Source organism: Panthera tigris, chromosome D4, assembly GCF_018350195.1.
Source record: "Panthera tigris isolate Pti1 chromosome D4, P.tigris_Pti1_mat1.1, whole genome shotgun sequence".
Classification (NCBI taxonomy): domain Eukaryota; kingdom Metazoa; phylum Chordata; class Mammalia; order Carnivora; family Felidae; genus Panthera; species Panthera tigris.
Genome location: NC_056672.1, coordinates 56,086,471 through 56,096,074, shown reverse-complemented (window position 1 = coordinate 56,096,074; position 9,604 = coordinate 56,086,471). Strand labels below are relative to the sequence as shown.

Genomic DNA, 9,604 nt, shown 5'->3' with positions numbered 1-9,604 from the left:
AAACTAAAAAGCTTCTGCACAGAAAAGGAAGCCATCAGCAAAATGAAAATGTAACTTAGGGAATGGGAGAAAATATTTACAAACTATCTGATAAGGGGTAATACCTAAAATATATAAGCAACTCATAAGCTCAATAGCAAAATAAACAAAATATGATTTAAAAATGGACAAAGGACCTGAGTAGACAGTTTTCCAAAGAATATACAAATGCCTAACAGGTATATAAAAATATGCTCAACATCACTAATCATCAGGGAAATGCAAACCAAAAACCACAAGGATATATCACCTCATACCTGTTAGAATGGTTATTATCAAAAAGACAAGAGATAACAAATGTTGGAGAGGATGTGGAGAAAAGGGACCCCTCTACATTGTTGATAAGAATGTAAATTGGTACATACATTATGAAAAACAATATGGATTTCCTCAAATAATTAAAAATAGAACTACATATGGTCTAGCAACCCCACTTCTGGGTATATATCCAAAGGAAATGAAACCACTACCTCAAAGTGATATTTGTCCTCCCTTATTCATTGTTATCATTATTCACAATGGCCAAGACATGGAAACAACCTAAGTGTCTACTGACGGATGAATGGATAAAGAAGATCTAATACATACATACATGCAATGGAATATTATTCAGCCATAAAAAAGAAGGAAACTGCCATCATGACAACATGGATGAACCTGGAAAGCCTTTTTTATTAAGTGAAATAAGCCAGACAGAGAAACACAAATAGTATATGGTATCATTTATATGTGGAATCAAAAAAAAAAAATTCAAACACATAGAAACAGAGTGGTGGCTGCCAGGAGTTGGGGGCAGGGGGAGCATGGGGAGATGTTGGTCAAAGGTACAAACTTTCAGTTATAAGATGAATAAGTTCTAAGGAGTGAATGTACAGCATGGTGACTGTAGTTAATAATACTATATTGTATACTTGAAATTGGTAAGAAAGTAGATCTTAAGCATTCTCACCACAAAAAAGGAAAAAGGTAACTATGTGAAGTGACAAAGGTATTAATTAACTTGATTATGGTAATTATTTCATAATGTATACCTGTATGAAGTCATCATGTTGTACACTTTAAATACATACAATTTTGTCAATTATACCTCAATAAAGTTGAGGGGAAAAACAAGGAGAAATCTTCATGGCCTTAGATTTGGCATAGGTTTCTTAAATATGACACTAAAAGCACAGGTAACAGAAAAATAAATAGATAAGTAGGACTTCATCAAAATTTTTAAATTCTATGTATCAAAGGACACTATCAAGATAGTGAAAATCCACAGAATAGGAGGATATATTTGCAAATCATATATCTGATAAGGGTCTATTATCCAGAATGCATAAAGAACTTTCAAAATCCAGAGGCGTCTGGCTAGCTCAGTCCAAAGAGCATGCGTGTGACTCGTGATCTCGGGATCATGAGTCCAAGCCCCACACTCAGTGTAGAGATTACTTAAATAAATAATACTTAAAAGAAATATCTTTGGGGTGGCTCAGTCAGTTAAGCGTCCGACTCTCAATCTCAGCTCAGGTCTTGATCTCAGGGTTGTGAGTTCAAGTCCCACATTGGGCTCCACACTATGCATCAAGCCTACTTTAAAAAAAAAAAAAAAGAACTCTTACAATCCAAAAATCAAATGCACATTTTAGGAAGCAACAGTCCTCAGCCTGTGGAAGAATGGGGAGAATATGGAACCTAAAATGCAGTGAAGAGGCAATCATAGTGTTCCAGGAGAGACACAGTGAAGCCTGGACCAAAACAGTGGCCAAAGGTAGAAAAAGGGCTGGACAGATTCAATTGATATTGAGGAGACAGACTCAGGAGGCTTGGGATCCGATGGGCTGTGTGAAGTTTTCGTTTCCGCATACTAGTGAGGCAGCCTTTCAGGAAGGAAAAGGAGGGAGATCCCTATTCTTGCATGGACAGAGTGGCTGGGGATGGAGGAAGTGAAAGTGTCTGCCTGCATAAATAGGCAGCAGACCAGTCCTAGCTGACACACGGACCCCCAACTTGCAGCTGTCCACCTCGCCTACCGCTCTGGCCTCACACTCACCTTCTACCACAGCCATGGCTCAGTCATTGGCTCTGAGCCTCCTTGTCCTGGTCCTGGCCTTCTGCATCCCCTGGACCCAAGGTATCAAAGAGGGAGTTGCCTAGGATGGGGAGAAGGGGAGGCGCGGGTGGGAGCCTACCAGGAGCCCCGGCTCCCTGTAAACCCCACCCTGCAGGCAGTGATGGAGGGGCGCAGGATTGTTGCCTCAAGTACAGCCTAAGGAAGATTCCCGCCCAGGTTGTCCGCAGCTACCGGAAGCAGGAGCCAAGCAGGGGCTGCCCCATCTCAGCTATCCTGTGAGTGGGTGCAAGAAGGTGGGTGCAGCTGAGTGGGGAGGGCATGGCGGGCAAAACTAGGACAGGCTTGCTAATGCCCAACCCCCAGGTTCTCACCTCGGAAGCGCTCTCAGCCAGAGCTATGCGCAGACCCTAAAGAGACCTGGGTGCAGCAGCTGATGCAACGTCTGGACAAGCCACCAGCCCCACGGAAACAAGCCCAGGGCTGTAAGAGGGACAAAGGAGCCCCCAAGTCTGGCAAGAAGGGAAAGGGCTCCAAAGGCTGTAAGAGGTGAGGAAGCTAGAGGGACAGTGGGAGGGAAGTGAAGGGGAGCCCTGATCAGCCCCTCAAACCCCTCTTCTGCCCTCCCAGGACTGAACAGCCACAGACCCCAAAAGGGTCATAGCCCAGTGACCAGCCTGGAGCCCAGGAGGCCCCCACCAGCCTCACTGGGGCTTGGAGCCCCAATCCAAGGAGCAAGAAGTGGGCTAGGAGAGGGGGTAGACTCAGGGGCCGCAGAGCAGCCACCTCATGCTGGCCTTGCCTCACCCCTTCTCCTGCTTCAACCATCCCATCTGTATACCCAGCCCTACCCTGCATGGCTACATTGCCCACACCAGGCCAGACCCAGAAAGGCAGAGGAGGGAGAGTCTCCCAGGAAGTGTGAGAGGAGGCAGCAGGACTGTCCCCTCTGAGAAAAGGTCACCCAGGATACTGGACCTGACCCTACTCCCACTGCACCCTACTGCTTTCTTGTAAATACAATTTATATCTAACAATAAAAACCTGTTCCAGCCTCCCACCCAAGTATCTGTTCCTGTGTGTTTGCGTCAATGGGGAAGCCAGTGTCACTACAGGGTGGGGTCACACACTCTGGTCCCAGCCAAGAACTTGACCTGGAAAATTCTATTTTCTCACCTATCCCAAGAGTTTCCTTGCCTCCCAGTTACCCTGGCAGTAGAGGGATCTGGGCTGCTCCCGGTCTCTGAGAAATCCCTGTCAGTGAGAGATGGTGGACCAAGAGCACACATCGCCAAAAGCTCTGCAGGCCTCTGAGACCCTGAAGAGGGCTCTTCCCTGGTTATGTCCAGCATGCTATCACTTCAGGAGTGACCTCCAGATCTTTTCCTAGCTCTGCCTGGGACTGCCACCACTTTCCCTGGGGTCCTCTGAATACGAAGGTCCAAGGACTTCTTTGGGAGGGTCCCCAGAAGGGAGAATGGAACCTAGGCCTGCCTGTAACACAGGCAAACACAAGTTCTACTAAAACCTACCCTATGCACAGTTCCGGCCCTGGGACCCCTTCAGAGCCCCCATCCCTTCCCAAATACCCACACACTCCTGCCCTCATCAGTGAAGCTGGGTCTCTCTTTGTTTAATGGAGCTGTGTGCTTCTCTATTCCTATCTGGGCTTCTTGACTCCCTAAGCTCCCTCCCAGGTGGGAAAGCCTTCTCTCCTTCCCTTTCTTCCCTAGGGTACTTTAGCCCCTTTAACCTCTGAGACCAAGGACTAAGTCTCCTGTGGCAGGTATTTAGAACCCCAGAATTCAAATGCAAATCGGTGTCCTCTCTAAGAAGACTCTGGCCTGGCTCTTCTCTACCTCTTCCTCCCCAGAGCAGAGATCCCCTCATTGCCTCTTTTATCCCCATAGGGGATAAAAGGGATATAGGGAGAGGGAAAACCATTGGGGAGCCAGGCCATGTGGGAAAGAAGGGAATAGATCCTGGGTGAGGGGCGAGAAGCTAGAGGTGACTGCCCCACCACCTTTTCCTTCCGTGGGAGCCTGAGCACACCACATCATTTACTACTTATCATAAAGTCATTAAAGTAAGTGCTGTCTGGTCCTCCTGCAACGGGCGAAGATGGGGGCTCTTCCTACCTATCCTCGTGCAGCAGGTGTGATCTTAGTCTGAAAATTCAGATATGCAAGAATTACTGCATTTGTGTGTGTGTGTGTGTGTGTGTGTGTGTGTGTGTGTGTGTGTTTTAATTATTTTTGAGAGAACATGATCAGGGGAGGGGCAGAGAGAGATGGAGACAGAGGATCCGAAGCAGGCTCTGCGTAGTCAGAACTGCAGTGTGGGGCTCAAACCCACAAATCATGAGATCATGACCTGAGCTGAAGTCGGACACTCAACCAACTGAGCCACCCAGGTGCCACAAGAATTATTGCATTTTAAAATGTTCTTTCAATGAACTTAATCCTACTCCAAGCCCCTGCACTGGAGTGCTAATGAGGAATTCAACATCAGGAAGTCTGGAGATCCCACTTGCCAAGGGCTGTGCAAAGGTCATAGAAACATCAAGGCACAGAAGAGGCATCCTATCTGCTCCCCACACCATCCCATCACTGGACATCAGTCTTACCAGTAAATGCTAAGGCCCCTGTGGTACTAGCAGGTATGACTCTTCAGGTGCTGGCTTCTCAAACTCTTAGCTCTGTGCCACATTAGAGACACGGGAACTCAGCTATAAAAGACTCTGGGCTTGAACCTGGCTTCCCATGACACCCCCACAGAGCCATTCACTCAGATGCTGACACTTGCTTCAACACAGCCAGGGATTACAGCCCATTGCTGGGCATACATACCAATTCCCTCCCAGTCAGAAAGACCTTTCTTCAAAATCCTTCCTCTCCCCAGTCCCTCCGGGGCATAACCTCTTCCCAGGTGTGCTTCCGACTTTTACAAAAGCAGAAGGGCCTTTGACATCAGGATGCCTCTATTCTTAGCCATGCCAAAACTCGAGGTTGCTCCGGAGTAAAAGGAAACACATAAGCAGAACTTCGTATTTCGCTAAATTATCCTGCTAATTATCTATGCCTCATCTGTGCCTCAAACCCTGCCCTGAGCAGGCATGCAATATATTCCTTATTCCATCAGAAAACGAGTGGCCACTGTCCTTATCTGCCTTCATCTTTGACAATGTTATCTTGTTCTTTCTTTTTTCTTAAGATGCATAATTTATTTTTTTTAAACAATCTTACATTCTTTTTTTTTTAATTTTTTTCTTAATGTTTTTATTTATTTTTGAGACAGAGAGAGACAGAGCATGTGCAGGGAAGGGGCAGAGAGAGAGGGAGACACAGAATCGGAAGCAGGCTCCAGGCTCTGAGCCATCAGCACAGAGCCCGATGCGGGGCTCGAACTCACAGACTGCGAGATCATGACCTGAGCCGAAGTCAGATGCTCAACCAACTGAGCCACCCAGGCGCCCCTTAAGATGCATAATTTAAAAAAAAAATAAGTAATAGTCATGGCTTTTCAAAATATCAAAAAACTTTTGAAAACCATTTCCTACAAATTTTTTAAATGTTTTTATTCATTTTTGAGAGAGAGAAAGAGAATGAGCAGAGGCGGGGCAGAGAGGTGGGGGTGGACAGAGGATTCAAAGCGGGCTCTGAGCTGATAGCAGTGGGCCCAATGCAGGGCTCAAACTCTTGAACCACAAGATCATGACCTGAGCTGAAGTCAGAAGCTCAATGGACTGAGCCACCCAGGTGCCCCACTTCCTGTAAATTTTAACTCTTAAGCTACTTCTTCTAGGAGTTAGTGCCATACATCTAAATACTTTGCTCACACTTCTGTTTCTCGGTTTATCTATTTAAACGTTGCCAATTGGCTTCCTATTATAAAAAATGGGGAATTAACTCTTACCAACCCTCCTCTTCTGTCACCCTGTCCTCTAAATATAGTCATACCACTATATTTAGGTCATGATCAGAGTTTACATTATTATCACCATGTAATTGTTCACTGCATAGCACAGTAGTGTACTTGGCTTACTTTTCCTTTGCCACTTGCCTTTTGGGGTTTTTTCTAAGTTCTAATTTCTCTTCCATTTTTAAAACACCTCTATCTTGTCACTATCATAAACTCAATACTTTTCAATGTTTCATCATATGAGATGAATGAAAGACCCAATGTTTCAAATATATGTAATAGAGGAAACTATAGATACGTGTGTTTATAACCTTGAGATAGAAAGAGCTTAAGATGTAAAACCAAAACCAAACCAAGACAAAAAGATTAAAACCATAAAACACAAACCATAAAGGAAAAGATCAACACCATTAAATTCAAAGACTAGTAGGAGTTCAGGGTAAAGATGGCAAATTAAACACATGCATTTATTTGTACTTCTTCCTGAGCCCCAACTAAAACTACAGTAAATGTTTTTGGTGTGTGTCTGTGTGTAAAGGACAGAAATGGGAGAGGAGATGAAGGTAAATTTCCAAAAGACTGCTGCTTAGACAAGGAAATATTTCCATAAAAACAAGTACAAAGCATACAATAAAATTATAAATTTGAAGGACTTCCAATGCCTTGCTCATGCATATGTAAAAATAAATATTTTACTGAATAGTAGTATACCTGTGTTCAATAGGGAGACAATGGCTTCTACTAGGAATGTAAAAGAAGAAAAAAAATTCTAAAGAGCAAACATCCCCCAAATTTACAAAATCATCATCCCCTCAATCATGAAAAGCCACTGTAATCCCTAGAATCCAGTTTTCCTTTAACACTAAAGCACTAAAACATTTCATTGCTTTAAAACTGGGTCTATTGAGGGGCACCTGGGAGGCTCAGTCAGTTAAGTGTCCAACTTCAGCTCAGGTCATGATCTCCCAGTTCATGAGTTCAAGCCCTACATCGGGCTCTGTGCTGACAGCTCAGAGCCTGGAGCCTGCTTTGGATTGTGTGTCTCCCTCTTTCTCTGCCCCTGCCCTGCTCACACTCTGTCTCTGTCTCTCAAAAAGTGAATAAACGTTAAAAATATATATATATTTTTTAAATGGGTCTATTGCTTTAAAACTTTCTGCTAACAATAAGTCACCCTCAGGACCATTCAGAAAATTACTAATACCATGTTTTTAAATGATCTTGTCACTATCTCTCCCATGAAACAACACACACACTTATGAAATGATGGGCCAGCTCCTTCTTGTCAGAGTTGCCTGGGAATTAGAAGCCTCCCATTTCCCCTGGCCCTCCTTTGTGAATCCTTTAAGGACCACTTTGATACAAATGTAAGGGGTTTTGGGGTGCCTGGGTGGCTCAGTCGGTTGAGCGGCTGACTTCGGCTCAGGTCATGATCTCGCGGTCAGTGAGTTCGAGCCCCACGTCAGGCTCTGTGCTGACCGCTCAGAGCCTGGAGCCTGTTTCAGATTCTGTGTCTCCCTCTCTCTGACCCTCCCCCGTTCATGCTCTGTCTCTCTCTGTCTCAAAAATAAATAAACGTTAAAAAAAAAATTCAAATGTAAGGGGTTTGTATCCCATATCCTTAACCCTGTCCAGAGCTAGTGAGACCTCCTAAAAACATCTTAAGCTCAGTAATATGAACCTGAAACGAATTCCAAACTAAGCAATCAGATTTCTCAACCACACCTCCCACAATACTTGGGCCATACTCTGGCTAGCCACTATTTCATTCTTTCCTCAACAACCCAAGCCTTTAGAGGGTCATGATCACCAATGACAGAGCCTTTCTTTTGATATATTCCTTTCAAAAATTAAAAATGGAACAATATAGAGGTACCAGCACAGCACCACTAACACACTTGGCATCTGTACCTTGCATTAGGGCACAGGAATGTCAGAGGGACTGGGCCCACACTTACTATTTATGAAACTCAAAATTAATTTGTTTCCTGGCTTTAAGCATTTACCTGTGAAAATGCCTTCAGCTCACTGGCCTCTTTTGTGAAGTTCTTTCTCTTTCCCACATCCAGGTGCTATTTTTCCTTGTATTTTGGGTCAAAATGATGCTATGTTGTTTTATGAAATTCATCAATGCTTCTATCCTTTGGCATCAGTCTTGACCAATGAGTTACCATTTTCATAAATGCTTAAGTTGCCAAGCGTCTTTTTCTAACACCTATATTTTTAATTCTTCTATTGGTGTTTACAGTTCCACCTGCAGAGAATGTATTAGCTATGAAAAGAAGCTGAAGACTTTGTTTTCTTCAGGACATCCCTTTCTCGGTGGTGACAAACCAAAACACCCCAGGGAAACTCTGATGCCATGTTCTTGAAGACTTTCGCCTTAGAGCTATGGAACTGTTGTCATAATAAATTTCAATCTAATATTAAGAGAACGAAATTCCACTATTGACCACCTGGGCAGCCAGAGCCAATTTCGGTTCAGAATCCACGCCGTCACTGCCACCACCACTCCCACCCTGTGAAACTCCACTTGACTGTGATAGCTGCGTTGCCCCGTTCCGCCACCAGGAGGCAGCATCGTCACCGCGGTCCTCGGTCGGCTACATGCAAACAGCAGGTTTGTGGGTGGAATTTTGTTTTCATTTCCTTTATCTTTCTGGGACCACAAAGATTTTTTTTTTTTTATTACTTGTCCTCAAATGTGTCTCATGATAGGCCAGAGGTCTGGCGTTTTCCTGTGTCCAATGACGAATAGTATACATTCCTTTTCCGCTCATATCCATGTTAAAGGCCTTCATCCTCTGGCGCCGAGCCTCACGCCGGCACAGTTAGGCTCTCAATAAACCTTCACTGAACAAAGAAACCCTTTTTTAGGGTTAGCACCGTAATTATGCGGTGTAAGGAATCAATCGGGTGCAGGTTATTCTGTGAAGGAAGTGCCAGAGGTGATGTGAACTTCCTTTAGCCTTTAAGGCAAACATTATTTCGACTTCTACGTTAGTGCCTTGGACTCAGGGTATGTTGGAGTGGGAGTGAGGGAGATAAATATTTGTAGACAAACACAGGCCTTCGCCCGCCCACGCGGCTCTGCCAGCGAGCTGTGTACGGACGAGTTCGGGGGCCTGAGTGGCGGGGATTTGGGGGGAGGGCCGTTGTTCTAAACCTGGGGTAATGGCCACCCGGGGGGGCCTCTGAGACCCACGCTGGCCCCAGGCCCCCGGGGGTGTGGTCCCACTTACAGTCCAAGTCTCCCCTCCGCGTATCCGGCCCGTTGTCCGGGACCTCCGGCTTCGGGGGCCCACGGGTGCCTGGAGCAAGGAGAGCAGCAGAAGTCGGCCCGGGCCCAGGAACTTTGGGCCCAACGCCCTTCCCGGACTCTCTGAGGAGCCCCCTGGGTCAGGGCCTCCCCACCCCCCTGCCCCCGCCCCTGCTATAATACCCCTAGCCAACTACAGCTTCCCTACACCTCTCCTCCAGAGCCCCGCCCACTCGAGAGCCTCCCTTCCCAGGCTGGGGCGCCCTCTGCAGGCCTGGGAGAGGAGACACACAGCCACATACACCACTAACTGCGCGAGGTAGGTATGG

The 9,604-nt window shown here is 45.7% G+C and overlaps 1 protein-coding gene across 1 annotated transcript; it reads left to right on the top strand.

Annotated features, from left to right (window-relative positions):
* Window positions 1-1,993: 1,993 nt before the first annotated feature.
* Window positions 1,994-3,155, top strand: CCL21 (C-C motif chemokine ligand 21). Its single transcript, XM_007076535.3, has 4 exons — window positions 1,994-2,158; window positions 2,253-2,373; window positions 2,462-2,644; window positions 2,726-3,155. Exons 1-4 carry the CDS (start codon window positions 2,092-2,094, stop codon window positions 2,757-2,759), a joined length of 405 nt encoding a protein of 134 aa, XP_007076597.1. The 5' UTR covers window positions 1,994-2,091; the 3' UTR covers window positions 2,760-3,155.
* Window positions 3,156-9,604: the final 6,449 nt, after the last annotated feature.

Excerpts from the sequence above, each read along its gene's own strand:
- CCL21 (XM_007076535.3), top strand. The coding sequence starts at position 2,092 with ATGGCTCAGTCATTGGCTCTGAGCCTCCTTGTCCTGGTCCTGGCCTTC. Across the intron at positions 2,159-2,252 it reads CTGCATCCCCTGGACCCAAG|GCAGTGATGGAGGGGCGCAG; the intron begins GTATCAAAGAGG and ends CCCACCCTGCAG. Across the intron at positions 2,374-2,461 it reads TGCCCCATCTCAGCTATCCT|GTTCTCACCTCGGAAGCGCT; the intron begins GTGAGTGGGTGC and ends CCCAACCCCCAG.